Source organism: Colius striatus, chromosome 1, assembly GCF_028858725.1.
Source record: "Colius striatus isolate bColStr4 chromosome 1, bColStr4.1.hap1, whole genome shotgun sequence".
NCBI lineage: Eukaryota > Metazoa > Chordata > Aves > Coliiformes > Coliidae > Colius > Colius striatus.
Window position 1 is genome coordinate 195,903,953 of NC_084759.1, and position 21,302 is coordinate 195,925,254.

Below are 21,302 nucleotides of genomic sequence, written 5' to 3' on the forward strand. Positions count from 1 at the left end.
GCAAAAGCCAGGAACGGTGCCCATAGGCTGTTCCTCAACTCAACACAGTCACTTTTTCAGAACAGAACTCTCTCCATAGCAAGTAAATTTCAGAATCAATTAAGTCTGAATTACAAAATGACGATGAGACTAGGTCATATAAGGCTTATATTGTAATTTTATTTGTTCCTGCTGCCTTCTAATGCCTTATGAAGCTGACTACAGGTTATTTCTGAAATCTTGCAAATCATTCAGGATCTTTGGAATGCATCTTTGCATGACTTTTTTGCAAGTATTATATTGAATAATATTCTTTAGCTTAGGAAAAAAGGAGAAAGTTCATCTCACAGTGGGAAATACTCTTAGGAAAGTGATAAACATGACATGCTCATGAGAACTACTTTTAATGTCTCATATAGGAAGGATGAGCTGACTCAAATCAAAGACAGACATGTGTTTCTCTGTAGACAGTGTAGAGATTCTGGATAGACATCCAAATGTCTACAGTGTGGGCAGCTAAGTGTGGAAATATGAATTCTACCCAGAATCACACAATGGTAGGGGTTGGAAGGGACCTCCAAAGATCATGTAGTACAACTCCCTTACTCAAGCAGATCTGCCTATATCAGGTCACTCAGGAACACATCCAGGCAGGTTTTGAAAACCTCCAGAGAAGGAGACTCCACACCCTGCCTGGGCCCCATCATCCTCACAGTAAAGAAGTTTTTCTTTAAGTGGAACTTTTTGTGTTTCAGCTTTTGTTCATTACCCCTAGTCCTATCACCTTTCAGATACTTGTAAATATTAATGAGGTCCCTCCACAGTCTGTTCTTCAAGCTGAACAGTCCCAAATCTTGCAGTCTTTCCTCATATGAAAGATGCTCCAGTCCTAATCTGACAAATAAGGAGGGTCTGTTTGAGGATGTGAAGGTTGGAGGCAACCTCGGCTGCAGCAACCACGAGATGGTAGAGTTCAAGACCGTGCGTGGAAGAGACAGGACACAAAGCAGGACTGTGACCATGGATTTCAGGTGAGCTGACTTTGGTCTCTTCAAAGATCTACATGGATGGATCTCATAGGATATGATTCTACAAGATAGAAATGCCCAAGAGAACTGGTCAATCTTCAAGCATCACTTCCTCCAAGCCCAGGATCTGTGTGTCCTAACACACAAGAAAGGAGGAAAAGGAAGTAGGAGGCCTCCATGGATGAACAAGGATCTGCTGGGTCAATTAAGGCAGAGAGCAGCCATCTATGAGAGGTGGAAACAGGGGCTGGCTTCTTGGGAAGAGTATAGGAACATTGCCAGGGCATGCAGGGGTGCAACTAGGAAGGCTAGAGCCCTTCTAGAATTAAATGTAGCCAGGGAAGTTAAGGACAGTAATACGGCATTTTTCAAGTACATCAGCAGCAGAAGGAAGACGAGGAATGTGGGCCCACTACTAAATACAGAAGGTGCTGTATTGCAGAGGATGCAGAGAAGGCTGTACTGAATGCCTTCTTTGCTTCAGTATTTATAGCCAAGGCTAGCTCTCGGTAAGCCCAGTCCAGCAAGGATAACAGGATCCCTGGAAAAGTGATGGAACAACTCATCCTGAATGTTATCACTGAACATATGAAGGCTGCACATCACCTGCACAACAGGGAGCAACAACAACATGAAGATTTCCTACAGTAAGGTGGAAGATGTCACATATATAGTTAAAGACAGGTTTGTGCTGAATTTTGATCCTTAGAGTTGTAAGATTCAAATAATATTTGTTTTCAGGTGATTCAGAAAGATGTGAAAGTAAAATTAATTGATATGTTGAGTCAACACATTTGTGTTGGGTCTATACTTTGGAAATTGGTCTTGTCCTGTCTATAAAATATGCACTAGGTGCATGCCTGGCGTGTAATGTGACTTGCACATGAAGTATTGAAATGGTATTTAGATGAGGCATAGTTTTAAAAGGGGAATCTGTTCATGGATGAATTTCATCATAAGAAAAGGAAGACTACGTAGAAGCACAGTAGCCACATTAAAGAGAGCTACATCATCTCAGAAAGCACCTCAGTTTAAGCAATACCTTAAGTGTGGTAATATACCAGAGAAATAGGTCTGTATTACTGCTTCATTCTTCAGATGAAGAATCTGAATGGTATTAAAAGTATGGCTTGGTTAACACTGTGCAGTGAATCATAACACAGTTTTAAAGGTCTAGGTAGGAATGAACCCTTTCAGCCACATGCATTTTAGTGAGACACACGTGGAAGTTTCCAAGGAAAAGGAGGTATTTTCAGGGTGTTTACACAATGGAAAATAATAGTCAAGGTAGTGAGAGGCAAAAGAGCTCAGCTACACACTAAGTTTCAGGAGACATTCTTTAAAACTGAAATAAGGCACCTGCATTTGTGTTCATGTGTATGTACAAGCTTGTATAAATGCTTAAATATTTCTTGCTTAAATATTCCAAAAATGGAATATTATTGTCCTTAAAGAAGAGAGTCTTCACATTCTACTTGTGCATAGGAAATTAAAGTATCCACAGGAAAATATATTCTCATATTAATACCCAAGAAAGGAAAGACTCTTAACAGACTTCTCTAATTCCTGAGACACTATATGCCTGTCATGCCAAGATGAAGATTCTTTTCTTTACATGCTGAAGATAAAGAATCAAAATACTGGGATCTGTTGTCTCTAAATGGCAAAGAAGTTGCCTTTTCCTAGGTTTTTCATAAGTAGATGTGAGCAACTGATGGATGTCCATTGTGTTTGACCAAGATGTTGGCATATTCCGTTGGGTATATAGACTTTGGAAAATACAGTGTTCAGTAAGATCAAGAGTGTGTAACTACTATTAAAGCAGTTCTAACACATAGAACTGGAGTGAAAAAAAACCTCCCTGTTTTGTGAACATGCAATGCTGACATAAGCATTTCAGTCTGCACATCCAAGACTGTTGGAAGTACTGTTGTGTTACAGTCAAGATTTATCCTCTGAAAACAGGTGATCAGACAGCCCAATAGAAAGGATGAGGGAGAGGACAACCTGGCAGCTTGGAAAAAGAATTGTGAAAGAAAGACTGGTGAAATACTAACTAGAAAACCACTAATACAACAGAGTGCATTGTGGAAGAAATGGTTGCAAGAAGCTGGAAGGACTGGGCATTTATATGTCTGTAATCCTGTGGCTCTTCCTACCCAGAAGATCTTGGGAGTGTCTCGTTGAATCCTTTCCAATACCATTTTGGGAATCTGATAAGTGGCTATTGTTACTTTTTTCCTAAAACAGAGAAGCCCGAGTATAATTACATGGAGGGTGTGCACTCCACCACAGACATGCCTGGAGTGTTTCATGTTGTGCTGGTGTGTTTATAAATCTGTAATCTTTATCCTATGTAATTTTAAGGATTGTTTTTAAATGCTAAACACTAACAAGTGCCTTGACTTCTCAAAGCATAAGAAAGAGGTGAAGGATACATCCCATTTCCTTTCTGGCTGTTGTGAGGTAGAAGGAAGAGCACAACACTGGCTTTGGTAGTCCAAAATGCCTGCTCCACCACTGAAGCTGTCTGACCCTGCATTCAGAGTAGTCTGAGTTGTTCCCAGCTTCCTCTCAGTTCTCTCAGTCCTGGTGCAGGTAAGTTGAGGACGAAGTTTACATTTCCTTGTCTGGAACATCTGTTTTTTTGTGCATGGGTAAAGCTGTTCAATACTAATTTTCTTAGGAGTGTGAGGACTTGAAAGTGGTAAATGACAGCTGGGCAGGGAAAAGGGTATGGGCAAGAGTACCGAGGGCTTCACTGTTCTGAGGCTTTAGGAAGAAACACAAACAAGAGCAGGATTACAGGATTAAGATACCAAATTTAAATTATTGTTTATAATTAACTTTTTTTTTTTTTTTTTTTTTTTTTTTTTTGCATAAGACTTACCTGTGAACCAAAAAATAATGATAAATTTGGCTTCACCTACAATCAACTTTCTGATTAACCGCTAGTGCAGGAGGGTTATATACCATGACTTCAGGCAGAGAGAAATAGGAGAAGAAAGAAAAATGTATCACAGAAGATTTTGAGAAATATAAATGTTAACAGCAGGGGACAGCTCTATGTTAATGTAAAGCTGTAAATTCTGGAAGTGGAGAAAAAAACTAGAGGATAATTCATTGGGGAAGGAGACAAACCAGAAGAGATGCTTCATGGACGACTGCTGACATGTTTAGTGGAAGGTGCGAGAGATATACAGAGAGCTGGAGGAGGAAGGAGGTTCTTGGGGAAGGAAACAGGATTGAAAAGAAACACATGTAGAAAGGAAAGCAGAAGAAAGGTCCATTGACAAGCCAGAGGCTGCAGCTGCAAAAGCCACACAGGAAGAAATCAATGGGAGTCCAAGAACACCAAAGGTAGAACCATGGCATTTACATAAGAGGAAAGGTCTGAAAATATCCAGATTAAGGGAAATTTCAGGAGTACTTTTATTTCCTTCCTTTCCATTGTCACTTCATTTTCCGATGAATTTTAGAGAAGTAGAAATGTCATAGAAACCCAGACAGAGAGGCTTATGCCACGGGATGCCTCTTGAGTTAGTACTTGTGGGACACAGTTTTAAAGCTCCCGTCATACTGACTCACCTCAGGGTCCTGTTAATGCTCTGGGACAGCTTTTATCTTAATTATGACAGGCTTTGGCAGACAAGCTGCTCACTGTTGCTGTTTGCTGTAACTGTCTGGAGGGAGGTGATTAATCTACTGTTCAAATAAAAAAAATAATGCAGTGCTTAAAACTTTAATGCTTTAATACCTTTTTTAAAAGTATTTTGAAACAGTTCATCATTGCTGTGAAAAAAAAAGGATCTAGCAAAGATACAAAAGGACAGAGGAAGCAATAGCACTGTCATTTGTCTCAGACATTCATTTAGACAACAGTTATGAACCAATGCCTGTGGAAATCATTGGAAAAAGTCCCATGAACTTGAACAGCTGTATTCACAGCTGTGATCCCTCACTCTGACCTGTCTCTGTGCTTTGAGGAAGTAAGTAAAATAAGTCCAAATCTGAAGTATTATGTCTAGTATGAAACTCCTTACCTGGCTTTCAGTATATTGTGAAGATTGCCTGGGATTAGATTGTTTGCAGCATTATTGCAAAGACTGAAGACAATTAAGCTTGTTCTGAATTGGCATTGCCTCCCAGTACTGGGCTATTGCAGAGAGTAAAGAGATCAGAGGCAGAGGCTGGTGTTGAAAGGATTTCTTAAACTAGATTTTTTGGCAAAGCATAAGTGTGAAAGAATATTTGACTTAGAGGTCTTATAATTCCTTATCACTTGGGACAGCTTAACTACCAAGAAGTCTGTGCAACTTTCTTTTTGTGTCTGATGAAAGTTTAACTGACTCATAGGGCACTGGACAGCCAGGGTTGCTATAGGGTGTTACAACAACTTGATTTTCCTGTGAATAAGGAGCTAATGTAGCAGGCTCTTCTGCAGCACTCCAGTTCCTGGTGGCAAGAGTGGTGGGAGCAGCCTTCCCTTCAAACAGGTATGTGACCAGCACAGAGTTGGACATTGGATTAATTTATTGAGTTTACCATTACATCCTTTTGCTAGTAAAATGCTCTTTCCTGCTAGAATTATTAAAACCAAAGACAGATACCCTTCAGCATCTGCTTCTTGATTACTTACAACTCTAAGAGCCCATTCACTGAAATTTAGGAAAACTAAATATACTGATAACAAAATTATTTCATTTGCACATTGATCTCTTGATAACATTTATTATATTGCTAGTATTTCATGGTGCATTGACATTAAAAGTTAATGTATTAATATTTTTAAATGTTATAAGTGTATATAATATTTTGCTTGTGAATCATTATCTTATATAAAAAATTCATAATATAAAGGATTATATACATTTAATTTTAAAACAAATATAAAGAGAAATATCAAGTGTATGACTAACCTTAAAATGCATATGTTTTATATGTTATGGATTAAAGTCTGAAAGGTATATATGTGCATTGTCTTGTAGATTTGACATTAGAATTCATGTTCAATAAAGACACTGATACAAAATATCCTAAATTTATTTTATCACAGAATTCTTGAGATCAACAAAATAAATATTGCATAGTCATATAAATACTTATAACTTCTGCTGTTTTGGTTATCTGATACTCTTTAACAACTGATACAATAACTATGATATTACCTCAGTGATTTTTTTTTAACTTGCCAAAAATATCCTAATCTTAAAAATGTGTAGTCTGTAGTTGTCTAGTTCTGGGGATTTTTTTTCTATCCTCAAGTGAGGTTTTAAAAGCATTTATATAACTGACACAATCAGGAAAATTATCAGAAATATAGAGTTTTTTTCAGTTAAATTATTATATTTTGGAACTACTATTTGTGTAACTGATAGTTATAAGCATATTTCTTTCTATACCATGGTTACACATGAAACAATAATGTCATATCTGAGTATCAGCAAATTGCATGATCTGAGTTCAAGAATGTCCTGGTTGCCTGCTTCATTCCCTGCTCCTGCACAGAAATCACCAGTAGTACTTTTTCTGTTGCTCTATTCATAATAACTGTTCATGTTTCTTAATACACAGCAGTGGTACATAAATTTTCCTAATCTTTTTCAGTCTTCAGCTGCTGCTAAGGTATCTCTTGAGGCTAGAGTGATTTTATTTTTTAGTTTTAGTGTGGCTTTTTTCTGGTCTGTATATGTTCTATGTTTTATACTTTCACTATATGTAGTAATTAAATATCTTCTCAGGAAGAATATGATGAAAGGAAAACAAACACACATGAGAACAGAACATTAGCACTTAGAAAATAGAAGAGAAAATGCATCCTTTGGTACAAGAATATTTGTATAAGAAAGTTTTTGTATGATAAAGTAGTCTAAATGAAGCCTAACTCAAGAGATTCATAGGGAAATATTAGAAAAAGTTTAAAAATCCACAGCAGTTGGCACATTTTCCTGAAAAGTATTACTTCCTCACCTAGAATTGGTAGGAAAACTCACACAGTTTGTAACTCTGCTGCCAGCTGGAGGGGAAAATCTGTTTTTCTGAGAGTTTCTATTAGCTCCATACTGCCACTCCATGTAGTCACTGAAATTTCTCTTTGGGAAAGAAAGCTTAATCAGGAAAGACTTTGGTCTGTATTAATTCTTCATATGACTTTCCATGATGTCCTTTCTTTTGGTAGAAAACGTACATCTCGCTGTCATAGGCCTAGATCTCCTGTTTCTGTCCCAGCTACCACTTTTGACTCTCAAAGTGGGTCTGTCAACTGCTCCAGAAAATGAGGTTGGTTAAGTAAAGCTTGCTTCTTGTGATGGCCTGATGAAGAACTGGTTTGGTTTTTTCCTTGCAGTGGGCTCATGGTTTGCATTTAAAGTCTTGTGTCTGAGACTGAACTGGAGTCCCAGGGAAGATCTGTGTATGTTACTCAGACCAAGATCTGTGCATGTCTCCAGGTCAGAAAACATATGAATTGAAAGAGAAGGCTGTCAACTATTTGACATATCTTCAATTCTTGAGATGCTATATTGACCTTAAACGTACCTTTTCATTAATTTGAAAAATATCATATGTGTATATTGTTCTGAGTTCTTACACAGACAAAATAATAGTCTAGCTGGTAGTCAAGGCTAACATAAGAACTACCCAGTCATTCATCAAAGTCACTGCCATTGGCTGGATTGATTCATTGTGGTGACTGTTTCTCAACCCCATATTGCACCACAGTGAAGGAGTTTTGAATTACTCCATTATTCTGTGACTTCTGAACAAGGAGAAGAGTTTTGCAAGAAGTAGAATATATCCAAGTAGGGATAAGATTTATTAAATTTGTCACGACTTTCAAAAGACATCTACTTTCAAAATTTTTCTTCCCTTCCACTGGAGCCTCCTGTCTGTGTACTCCTTAAGTTTCAGTGAGAAACATCTCTAGCATTAACAGACTGACTCAGCTCTTTAGGTAACAGATTTTTATAGCTCTTTGCTGTTTCAGACTCATCTAGAGCCTAACTTCTTATATTATAGTTCCTGTATTGGGTTCAGTTCTGCAAAGTTCTTTCCTATCTGCATTCCGAGTGATTCTCAAATAAACCCACAGGAGTGGAAGAATCAAAGTCTACTCTATCCCTGACTCTCTTTTCCTTTCATCACCAGATTCCCTTGCTAAAAGCACTTTGAAAATCTTTTCAAAAAATCTAAGTGTTTTTGAGGACCGAGAAAGGCAGCAGTTTATGCATGCCACAGTCAGTGAAGAAGAGTTGAGAACCAATAATTCTGGGAAAGAAAGGAGCCAAAGCAGCTGCTGGGTCTTCCATCATCTATTTTTTGCTTTAAAGAACTTAGTTACAGTTTGAAAGAGAAACTCTTCACTGGTAAGGGCCAAATATATTATGCTGTTTCCACTGTACTGCGGCCAAGTTGGCTTGAGCCACCGGTATTTCAGGAGGTTTTCTGTATCATCAGAACACATTGAGAATCACAAGGGATATCACCTTAGGTCCTAACACTTCATAGAGTTGGGAAGACTACAGATGGGAATCTTTAGTGAGTAATGGAGTTACAGAGCAGTGTTGAATGAGTCTTCCAAGCTCTTGTGATGAGAAATCAGGTATTAATGCATGTCTAGGAGGATCTTTTTTAAGGGGACTGAAGGCTACTGGACTATGTCAGTGGAATTATTCTAAAACTAAACTTCTGTAAGTTAGATGTCTAATTGGAGTCATTTAGATCCTCTGCAATTAAAGGAGAGACATCAGTACCTCCAAAGGATATGGTACATCTTTGCCTAAGACAGGCATTTAAACTAGATGGGATGAGTTCTTGGATGTTGCCATGACTCTCCATTGAGAGCAGAGAAAACCATTTCATCTTCCTTAAGCCAGATACCTACTTTTACCTGGATAAAGTTATTTGCAACAAATATTTGTACTTAACTTTAAAAAGGAAAAGAATTATTGCTATAAAACTCTATCTTTTTTTCTTTTAGTTCCTTAGATACAAGATATTTAAACCAAACCTGAAATAACTATCTTGTTAGTACTTTTGAAGTGAGTTGACTACTCTTGCCATTTAACTCTGTTCTATCCTGTGATTTTGGAAAATGAGATGGTACAAAATAGCAATCACAGTGAGAGTAGCTGAGACAAAGACAGTGAACATATAATTCAGGAAAAAAAGCATTAGTTCTATATTATTGTTTTTAAAACTTCAGCATTGAATATTCAAGTTCTTTATAGGCAGCATTTGAAGATAGGACATGTTTGCTGTAGGGGAGGCTTTTATTTAATAGAAGCAAAGTAAATTGTTGAGGCTGATTGGGGTGGGTAGCTCATGTGCTACTTCCCATGTATTATGTGGTGATGTGATACACAGAAGATTTTAATTTGATAGGAAATCAAACTACATTTGGTGAATACAAAATTTCACTCCCTAGAAAGCAACAGTTTCTAGTATCTACAACACATGCAGAGGGGCAGAAGTCTCATCCAGATGGTGGCATATTGCACATTTTCTTCTGTTGATGATTCATCTTCATAGTTCTCCTTCTCAGTAGAACTAAGTGCACGAGTGAACATGGATGCATTGAATCAGCTTACTTGGAGACAGCAGCCATAGGTTTTTTGTGAGGTTTTTTTAATGTTTTACATCTTTCACTACTGAGCAAGACAGAACCCTTCTTGTGGGACTGGAGAAGCCAGAAGACCACTGAGTGGTGGCAACAGAATTTTGGGTAGGGAGTATAGAAGAAATATAAGATGATGCTAAGAAATTTAGCTATATAAACAAAAAAATGTGCTTTTACTTACCAGAGAATGAGATAATATTAATTCCTTACACCCTTATTTCAAAATAGGAAGACTACCCAAAAGATTATAGAAAACCATGTTTTGAATGCTGAGAACATTGGCTTCATCTTCTGCTTCAGGGCTTAACACTTTGCCTAACAACTAGAAGGATGGATTAGGATATTTTTTTGGAAGGTTATTGTCCTCTGAAAAATTCAAGTTACAAAAGAGTAGACAGGAGTTTCCTGGAGTTTTTGAATTTGCTTGCTAACCTCAGCTAATATTGCCTAGCATCTCTACATCTGACAAGGAATTAATGTTTAGGTTTTGCTAGATTCATAATAGGCAGGTGAAAAAAACTCTGTGAATGCCACTACTGTGGAAACACGTGAATAAAAAATCATGCTGTGCTGTACAGTACACCAGAGAATTCCCACAGGAATGTGGGATCATTTACATTGGCATCCTCAAAATTCAAATTATATATGCCATAAAAGTATGTCATTCCCTGATCAAAGGGATCTTCATGTAAAAAAAAAAGCATTGAGTGTTTAGGAATCTCAGGGCATATAGAGAGATGGTAACTCATTTGTTCCCTCTATGTTTAGAAAGCACTCCAAAGAAAGTGATTTCTAAAAGGCTCTACTATGAGATGTCTAGAAAAGCCAGGAACTGCACTCATCTCTTCAGCATTTTCTTGTCAGTAGCATGTTTATTCCAGGAAATGTGGGCAGATTTCACTTTGATTTAACAACTGCGTTTATTTTTTTCATGCATCCTATGTTTTCCTATGTCTTCATCAAGCATGTGAGTGTCATTTATACCGTTTCCTTTTCTAGACATTTTCTCCTTGCAGACGACTTTGTTGCTGCAGCACTTGAGACACTGTTAAAGTACACATTTCTTTGCTTTTTCTGTCATCGCTCTGTTTCTGTGTGTCTATTTTCTCCCCTATAACTCTGAAGTCTTATATGAAGCCAGAAAACACAGAAGATCCCTTAAGTACTTTCATTTGGTTTTAAATAAACAAACAACCAATATCCAAAAGTGCACAACCTCTCTCATCTTCAAATCCTTTTAGATGGTTTCTGCAGTTGAACTTATCAGTCTTTAATTCATTGAGAAGCACTGTTTGCTAGAAAAGGTTTTGCTTATATAGGATAATACTAAGATAACGTAAGTCACAAAGTTATCTGTCACAACTCAACATGTCTGTGTTGAAAAATTGAGTTTCATTACATTATAGAATCATAGAATCATAGAATGGTAGGGCTTGGAAAGTACCTTTAGAGATCATCTAGTCCAACCCCCCTGCAGAAGCAGTCACCTAGATCAGGTCGCATAGGAACATGTCCAGGCAGGTCTTGAAGACCTCCAAGGAAGGAGACTCCACAACCCCTCTGGGCGGCCTGTTCCACTGCTCTGTCACCCTCACAGTGAAATAGTTTTTTCTTATATTTAAGTGGAACTTTTTGTGTTCCAGCCTTCATTCTGCCTGAGTAGTAGATATTTTCCTCCACTATGAACAGTGCACACTGAATCCCATACAGTGTAAATGGAGAGAACGAGCATGGTAGATCTCCATGGGCAAGTGTGAGCAACCGGTATTACTTCCTCTTAGGAGAGGCAAATCAACAGTGAAGAAATCGGTGCAGTCTGGGAGGACAGTGGGGGAATCCTAAACAGGAGCATCCTCAGAAGAGCGTCATACAAGATGTCTAATAGAAATAATTGATAGTAGTCATAAAAGTAGTGCATGGGAACCATAGTGTGAAGGACTGCTTCTCTCAGCAGTTAAACTCTATTCTGATTAGAGAATAGAGGAAATTTACTCCACTTTCCAAGGATGTGAAACAGGTTAGTTAAGGGCACTATCTTTCCCTGGAAGCAAGCCTTGTACAAAGACTGTCATACATGTCATTTTGAAAGGACCAGGCTCATTTTCACTCTGGCTTTCACTGCTAGGAGATAAAACCTAAAATTCATTAGTTTTCATCCACCCTAGATTTTCTTATCTGAAGTACATTAAAACAAAAGAGCTTCTTCTACAACAGCTTAACTTTTGAATAGGGCAATATCAAAACCAGAATGGCAAACAGTCAGTTAAAACACATAGCAAATACTAAACATGTAGATCACAAACTATTCATTCTATACACTGGATATGTGGACCTAAGTATCTATTTTTAGGATTATTTTCTCTCATAATTAAATAAGCCAAATATAAATGACTTCTTACTCCTCTCAGAAGAATATTTTAAAACAATCCGTGCATTTAATTCACCTGGGATGAGAAGGTTTCAAATAGTATTTGTGAAAAAGTTTGCCAAACTGATTATTGTTAATTACTACTGGACACTGTGCAAGGATGATTCCTTGGTCTGCATAGATGACAGTGTAAAAATAATTGATTTTTAGACACTTTAAGAAAAATAAACTTCTGAGGTAATGTTCATCCAACTTGCAATAAAAGAAGAAGAACCTTAGCACTTTGTGAGGAAATGTAATCCAGCCTTTGGAAATAAATCCCTTTAAAAAATATTCTGACATTTCCTCATTTTTATCATTTGAAAATATACTATCATGATGGTTAGGCTACTAAGCTGTTTGACCTGTATCTTGACGGAGAACAACTGCAGTAGTAAGGCTCTATTTATATAGCAGAGCCTGCTATATTTGAAAATATTCTGCATCTCAAAGAAGTTGTCTGGATCTGATTAGTCATAACTTGCTAATATGAGCAGTTTTAAAGCAAATTGGAGGAGAAGTGGCCAGGAACCAAATAAGTCAGTTACCCTTTTGTCTCCTTGACCTTTGACTCACTTGGATCAAAATTTGAAAAAAAAAAAAAAACTGCAGCTGCTAAGTATATTACCACGAGATGTAGGTAGTGGCTTTTAGTCACACTGTAAAAATAACCACTCTCCCAGCTCCAATGCAACTCAACTTTTTCTTCTGGCAAAAAGATAAAGAGGGAACTGACGTTTCGTGGAATATATAAACACTCCCCCTGAGTTTAGAGGCTATATGCTTGGTGGGGAGATTTAGCTGCTTCTCGTCTTGTAACTTGATGCAAGTCATGAGTTAAGTACTTTTATGTTCAGCTGAAAAGTCAGTTGCCCTTGTTCAAGGTGAGTCATATGATAACAATGTTTAAAATCAGAGGGGTTTCCTCAGAAATGCTTTTAAAATCAAGTAGTGTAAAGCTCTTTAAATATTTATCTGTAATATAAAATACATTGACAGGATTTTGTGAGGCTGTTAGCAGGAAAATGAAGTTTTCCATGTATTAGCAATGTTATTTTATGTTTAGTACAGCTGTCTTTCTCATTTGCATTCAAACTATGCATTTTATTTCTAGGGTTTTTTTTAAATGCAGAAATAATATCTTTTCTGCAAATATATCTTTTACTAAACACACTTCTTCCTCTCTATATAGTTGGGGCAATAGATTTGATTCTCTGTCAGAACTGAAGGAATGCCATGTCAAGCAATTTCTAAAAACTACTATTAGAGATGGAGGAATCATTAAACAATACAGATAATATTCTGGATTTTATAAGGGCTTACTTCAAACTAACATATATAGAAGTATGAGTTGAGAAGAAAAAGTTTAGTAATATTTTGCATATTTTCTCCTATTCAGTTGCTTATAAGTTATCTTTTCAGAGTTTTGAATGGACCATTTGCATTGTCAATATTTTATTAAGGACATTTGAGGCAATATTAAAATACTCAACACTCTAGAATGGGGTGAATATATTTATTATTCCTGTACTCAAATTTAAATTTAAATGATATTATAGTCTGATAGACATATAATTTTGTTATAGTACTTTTAATTCTGCTTAAATGAAAAAAAAAGGTCACTTGAATATGAATTCCCAGACACAATAGCATTTTTACTGGAAATTTCTACTTTAATCTTCATATTTCACATTCAGTTGTGATAGATGAAAATAGCTTGTTGACTTCTATGTGAAACTGAGTGTTAGGTTGTGAGTGCTGTTCATTGCAGTTGTGTAATGAACAATTTGAATTGCATAATTTGACATATGTCTAGACTCCTGTTTGATGAGAGAAGGGTGAATATTTAAAATTTTCAAAAGCTTGGAATAGACACAATTTATTAGCAGTCACTTGTTTTCTAGCTGTTTATAACCTAGACTGTATAACACAAAATGAAATAAATCCACTGGAACTGGTTGTAGAAACTTAGATGGACAGATGTTTTGGTGGAAGGTATATTTCTGTTGTATGTAAGACAAGAACAAAGGTTTGTTTACAAAAGCCCTCTTTAAATACTTAAGAAAGGGATAATTTTCATTTTAAAATGTGTATTTTCACTTAAAAAATTAAATCTGCTAAAACAGCATTAAGGAAAAAATCAACTTGAAATCAACTTGAAATCAATATTTTTCAGAATTTTATTTCACTGAGAATTTCTCCTTAGATTTGTAACAGCTGTCATATTTTTAAATCCCCACACAACTTACCCAATGAGTTCTTTTGCCAGAATAACAATCCTGATCTGAACACGTCTACAATGATATGACAGTTGGTCCTAGTGATTTTCACTTAAAACTTCTGCAAGACTAATGAATTCCTAACTTGATTTGCTTTGAAGTCTGCCATTAGCCACATTAGATTTTCACCCACTACACCAAAAATCCTTTAATAACTTGGTGGTTCTATAATTCAGTCAAGTTGTCTTTCAGTTATTTTTGTGATAAGCACACCAGATGCATAAAAGGTTTGGGAAAATGGATTTCTTCTTAATGTTACCCCTTTGGTGAGATTCTTTTGGTGTTTTGTGAAAGGGCACAGAGTTATAAAGTTGTTAGAGATGAAAGCAACTAAGTAAACCTGCAATTCAAATAAGGTGAATCTGCTCTAACAGAAGAGCCGGGTTTACAGCTGTAAAGAGGCTCTTGTCTGTCCCTAGTGGAAGACAGAAACTTTCAAAAGTTTCTTTCTTGGTTCCTTGTATGTACAGATAAAGCAATCAAAAGGGTCAAACTTTTACATGAGAATCACAATGCAAGGGTATTTTTCTGAGTCTGTAGGTAGTTGTTTGGTCATCTTGTTTGCAAGTATTCAGGAAGAAATGATTAATATATCAAATGAGCTCAAATGTCATTGTTAATGGCAAGGGAGCCATAAACTCCTGCTAGTGTAATAGCAGACAAAAAGTGGATTTCCAGCAGAGATAACAGGAGCATGCTGGGCTCAGGTACAGATGTGAATCAAGTGTAAATTTGGCAGGACATAGCAGGACACATGCCTGTGGACCATGGTACATTGTATGTCAGTGCATGATGTATGTGTCCTCTTTTTAACAAAAAGACCTCATAACTGAATTTACAAAAGTAAAACACATACTATTCCTACACCTGCTTGGGTGTTTAGAAATTCATGAAGATTTTTTTAGTACTATAATCCTTGTGTACAAACTGGGGATTCAGATTGAGTTGTTGTTCCACTCCATCTTTCTGTTTTCCTTTCCTCTCTGTTTTCGGCCTTGAATGGATAATTAACTTTACAACTATTAACTACTTTAAAATTGATTTAAAGATCATCACAACATGTTAACAAACAAAAATTGATAAGAAAAAAAAAAGATATAGACAATATAATCTAAAATAGAAAACAGTAGATTTTCTGTTAGCTGAAGGTCTAAAGCAAATAACAATCTCAGATACTGTGGATGTGATTAATTCCTTAGCAAGATTAGATTGCAAATTAGGCAGCTCTTTGTGTCTGCTATTCATGAACAGTAACAAATAGGAAAAAAAATATCACTGGGAGCTTGTTTTACTATATCTCTCAACAGGTGTCATTCAGTTTTTCTTTGCAACAACAGTGTTTGTTTCAACTTTCACCAGGGGTCAGAACTTAACATAAGTTTAGCACGTATTACCATCAACTGTTGTTTTCCAGAGAGTAATTGCAGAATTTTGTTTTTCTGAGACTGAGTGATCTTGAAATACAAGGTGTTACATCTTTCAAACATGAAATTCTAGACTTGCTTTGAGAAATCTGTCTTTCTCTGAGGCAATTTGGATTGAAAAAAAAAAAAAAAACAAAACCAAACCTACCTGCTTGTAAAAACGCATCTCTAAAAGGAAACTCCGGTCATGTCTTTGTCATGGAGTTGTTTTATCCCTTTGGTAGTAGGTTGTGGACTGACAGAGATCTGGAAAGACAGGCCTAAGACAGGTGCCTCCCATTAGAGGCTGCCATTCCCACCAAAGTAATGCTTCCTTACTGGCACAAAGGAGAAACAGCCTAGGTAGCTCACACTTGTGGTGTAAACTCCTGGTTTTGCCTGAAGTGGGAGCCATGGACAATGCAGGCTGTGGTAAAAGCAGAGGATTATAACCTCCTTCTTTGGCACAGAGAGATTTTAGGGAAGGTACTTGCCTCAGGAAGACTGTCAGCTCAATAATAATTATGTCAATTTGCTCTAATGCAATAGAGCCAGAAAAAATAAAAGGACTGATGAAAGAACTTACTGGTCATTTTGAGAAGAGGAATAAAAACAGTAACCTCTAACAATGGTCTAGCTTGCCACAAGTACATGTAACTTCTTTCTTTTTTAGCACTGTCTGCCATTATCTGACTGATTTTGACATGTTATCTTCCTATTTGCTTCACTTCATGCACTTTGTACTATGAACTTTGGAATGTGACTTTTTTGTGCACTCTCTCCTTCTATTAGCAGCTTCTCTCAGGAAGATCAGTGAGCATACTTGGACCAAGAAGTGAGATAAAAACATCAAGCCTTACAGCAAGGATATTTTTACATTGTCTATCTGCACCCTGAAAAAAGAGAGGAATGGGCTGTAATAGAAACTGTGGACTCATCACTGGGGCCATCATTGGTGCTGTGTTGGCTATCTTTGGAGGTGTTCTGATACCAGTCGGAGATAACCTCATAGGCAAAGCAATAAAAAAGGTAAAAGTTTTTTTCTATTTGGTCCTTTTTTTTCAATCTATATTGCTTTTGGTTATTGCATAGTCATTATTTCTAAATCTTCTGTTATATTTCTGCTTTGTTTCCTATTTATTTTTTCCTTATTAAACCAAGTTTTTGTGACATATGCAATCCAAACTTTCCTGGGAATAGATGCTGCAGTAGTGTGTTTTTAATATATTAATTATATTGTCATGTTTATTTGCTTGCTTTTTTCCATGCTTCACGTGAGAAGCCAAAATACTGATTTCAAGCTGTGTTTTCAAGTGATGTAGTTTAGAAATAAGTATTTTTTTTTTAAATGTAGTTATGTTTGTTTCTAGTTTCTTTATTTTTCACCATGATATTTTTCTGCATTTTTTGATGTTTTGATATACATACTCCATGCATTTCTATTTGAATACTGCAATAAGCTAAACAAACTTCTGAAGCAGAATGTAACCCTACACTTACATGCATTCAGCTCACATTCTGTGTCTAGATGATCCAAGCAAATGTACTCCACAAGACCACAGAATCTGATCATACACATCTCCTTGACTCAAAGAGTCTGAGAATTAATTGTAGATAATTTTCTTTTATTAAAATGTAGTTTTGTTTTTAAAGAAAAGGTTAAAAGTGGGCTTGTCAAATCATTAGTGAAAAGGGTGTATAACAGAGTGTCTAAATCAGAGTAATCTCGAGTGAAAGACCGTGGAATCTCTGGTGTGCCCACCATGGATTTATGGAGTCTCTTTGTGCTCACTGCAGCTAAGACAGGCTCTCCTACAGATGAAAATCTAGAAACCTTATGGTCTTTTGCTGATGGTTAGTCCTTTTAAGGATCTGCTGTGGTGCTGAAAACTGTGGAGATCCTGGAGGTATCTATTTAAAGGCCCTTCTGGAAGACTCCCCCTTAACAGATACTGAAGTCAATTGAGGAGGAAGATGTGAATTTTCAGGAAATAGTAAACTCTGTTGAGGTCCTGCCTAGATTCTACCATCCCTTTTTTTTCTTTCAAAAAAAAAAAAAAAAAAAAAAGCAAACCTAACTGTAGAAGAAATTTCCAGTTATTTTTTGTATTTTTCATGAATTTCTCAAAATTATAGGGAATAAAAAATTATTCTCACTAGATAACATCTCACCTTGCAACATATTTTAAAAAGTCATACTCTATTTGCAAATATTTTTTATTCATTGACATATTGAGGAAATAACAGGTTTTACAGAAAGCACATGGTTTTAAAAAATGTTTATCTCCTCACATGAAATATTTAGTTTGAGCTAATCCTGAGTTTTGTCTTATGCCATGAAGTATTTTCAAAGAAAATTACACATATTATTATGTATGTTAAGAATGTCATGTGTTCATCTATTTATTTACAATAATGAACCAGTTATACAACATGGTTTCCAAGTGTCTACATATGAAATTATACCTGCATGTGTTGTTAGTGGTGAGGTATTAAAGTAATTTTTCCTCAACCTCTTTCTAATTTTCTACATTGTGATCATGTTTCAGATGTTTGCACCTATTTCAAGGCAGCTTGTTTTATATATGTATAAAAGACTTTTTTTCCCAGTATTTATATAAAACAAAAAAGTACATTTGTAGAAGCTTTATTTGTTTAAGTAAATCATATAGGTTACTTTTTTCCTGTTTATCATGTTGACTGTTTAGTGAGACCATGAGACTCCATGGCAATTCCTATTACAGAAAATATATGCCAAGGTGCAATAGCTAAAATTTTTCATCAGTTCAGCAGATACTCAAAAGAGACTTTAATACAACTAATTCTTGATCTACCTGTGCTAGTGAAACAGCTAGTAAGAAAAAAAAAAATAGATTTTTTTCTGCTGCACTTATATTTAAGATAAGGATAGAGCTGACTGAAAGCAGACAGGTCTGCTGAGCAGAGCATACTGAAAGTACTTTTTTTTTTTCCCCCCGAAATCTTTCGCTTTTGGAAATGTAATTTTTTAAGGAAATATTTGGTAGAAACAGATCAGTTTCAATGTCAATTTTATTTGGAATGTCTCAAGCATAGAGACCTTAGGAGAGGAAAAAATGCTAATGAGAGAGATGTTCTCTCAGATACAGCCTACTGGTGCAGGCTCATTCTCAAGTTCCTATCAGAAGTGTCTGAGGGAACTGGGGTTGTTTCGCCTGGGGAAAAGAAGACTGAGAGAAGACCTTATCACTCTCTGCAACTACCAGAAATGAGGTTGTAGAGAGGTGAGTATTGGTCTCTTCTCCTAATCTACATATGACAGGACAAGAGGAAAGGGCCTCAAGTTGCACCAAGGGAGGTTTAGATTGGATATTATGATTCTTTTTTCACTGAAAGTGTAATAAAGTATTGGAACAGGCTGCTCAGTGAAGTGATAGAGTCACCATCTCTGGAGGTATCTAAAAGATGTGTAGATGTGTCACTGAGGGACATGGTTTACTGGTGGACATGACAGAGCTGGATTAATGGTTGGACTTGCTGATTTCAAAGGTCTTTTCCAACCTAAAAAATTACATGATTATGTGATATTTCTTTTTCTTACTCTTACTTCTTTATTTTTACTCTGAGGCAAAGCCTTAACTTAAGTCCTCACCCACTGAGTGAAAACAAATATCAAAATGCCATATTTTCAATGAAAGGGAAAAACTGTTTCAGATATCACCATTATTAGCAAAATCATACCTTATCCACAGTCCAAAACCTGAAAAAAAAGACCCTTAGTTGTTCCTCTGCCTATTCTGTCTCAGAGTAGAGCCCAATTCTTTGCAGAAGTTGACAACAAAAAAGTAAGACCAAATTTCTATTTCTTGCTATAAAATATTATTGATGGATTAGAGAAAGAAATGTAGTTTTTTTTGGGTTTGGGGTTTTTTTTGGTTTTGTTTTTATTTTTTTTTTCCCTGAATGAATAGCTTTAGAATGATTCATAATATAACAAGTCAAATTGGCATAACCTAACTTGTTATCAAGTTTGGTCAAATCACATTATCATCCATTTGCTCTGAAGTCCTGGGAGACTTCTTAGCATCTCTGAACAATGCTTTTGTGTTCTACCTGGACACATGACCTCAGGAGGATAACAGAAGCCACTTGATGTTACTTAATATATTGAATTTCCAATGAATTAATAATACAGAATGGTGTATGATTTACCCCAATACCTCAGTGCTGCACTCCTTCTGTAGAGTCCTCAGGGTTAGGTTCCATTCTTTTTAGAAATAATACTATTAATTTTATCTGTTATTATGTTTCACCATTCCTCTCTCTACATATCTGTTATCTGTGATTGGCCAGATTAAATCTCCTCAGTTACTGGAGGCAAAGGAAACACTTCTAATTTTAAATTGAGTTTGACGTTCATACTCCACTTCTTTATCTAAACTAATGAAGCTAAAGCAACTACTAGCTCTAGGCAAAACATAATTGATCTAATCACACATTTTTCTGCATTATCAGTGACAAACCTGATTGGCTTCCATATTTTTTTTATGATCAATGACTGAAAAAGGACTAAAAGTTTTGGTTCAAAAGCCTGTTCAGAAAGGTTAGTAATAAGCTAATAATGAACACTTTAAAAGTAATACATGGCTATTAATACTTTCAACTGCAAAATGGTAAAGTTTTCTAGAATTATATTGTTATTTTCTCCAGCTTCCATATGCAGCTCATCACTAACAGCACATTAAGTAGTAACAATTTTGTTTACAGCCTAAAATATTCATGGCACTCAGTTGCCAGGAAGTGGCATCTATTGTCCATCTGGACAGATCTTTCGTCAAGACAGCAACTTTGTCTTACATTTTGTGTTGCTTTATCATAAATCATGATATCTGAGTTTATTATAAAGCAAAAATTACAACAAACTTCAATTGCTGACTGCACAGCATTTCTTCAATTTATGTATTGCCAGTTGACTCTTGAAGATCTGTATCAGAAGCAAAAAGCATTAAAGTTCCCATTGATTTCACTCAGTCTTGTATGGTTAGGTCATGAGATGACCTTGGCTGTGTAGCAATTACCTATTGTATATTTTTGCTAACAATAGGTAACTATTGCATTAAGATATTAGAGCTGTTGTAGGTTGACTAGGGAGCTGAGAAGTGTTTCATACTGTCAATTGCAGATCAATAGTTTCTCAGATTAGCCTACCTTTCATAATATTAAGCATGACAATTTTACTAGGGAAATTTACAAGTTACCAGCTGTAGAGAGTGTTAATATTTAGGGCTGGCCTCACTGATGATCAGACAGCCAAAACTCAAGAGCTTGCTCATGTGAGGATATTAGCTGTATGAAATGAAGATGTGAATAGAGCTCTAGATTTTCTTCCACTTTAACCAACCATTTAGACTCTTGAGGCATGTAACAGAGAATTGTACACACCTCTTTTGTGGGGGAAATGTTAAGAACAATAATGGCTGGATGCCACAGAAAATAATGGTCTTGCTCTCCTCCTCCTCCCTCTTTTGTCCTGCTACTTCCCTTGTTTGAACTCTGGTTCTCATCTGATCCTTCTTCCTACCCACACCACTGGGCCAAGTGTCTCACTGG

The 21,302-nt window shown here is 36.2% G+C and overlaps 1 protein-coding gene across 6 annotated transcripts in view; it reads left to right on the top strand.

Moving 5' to 3' along the window:
- The first annotated feature begins 3,512 nt into the window (after positions 1-3,512).
- Positions 3,513-21,302, top strand: part of CD36 (CD36 molecule) — a 35,521-nt gene continuing 17,731 nt past the window's right edge. The window contains exons 1-3 of one of the 6 annotated variants that reach the window (XM_061989150.1): positions 3,513-3,605; positions 5,364-5,503; positions 16,506-16,742. In XM_061989150.1, the coding sequence (XP_061845134.1) occupies positions 16,623-16,742 (120 nt within the window). In that variant the 5' untranslated portion in view covers positions 3,513-3,605; positions 5,364-5,503; positions 16,506-16,622. Of the gene's footprint in view, positions 3,606-4,933; positions 4,997-5,363; positions 5,504-12,803; positions 12,916-16,320; positions 16,361-16,505; positions 16,743-21,302 lie in introns of those variants that run through there. The other 5 variants (XM_061989172.1, XM_061989179.1, XM_061989156.1 and 2 more) reach the window with 5 other exon arrangements.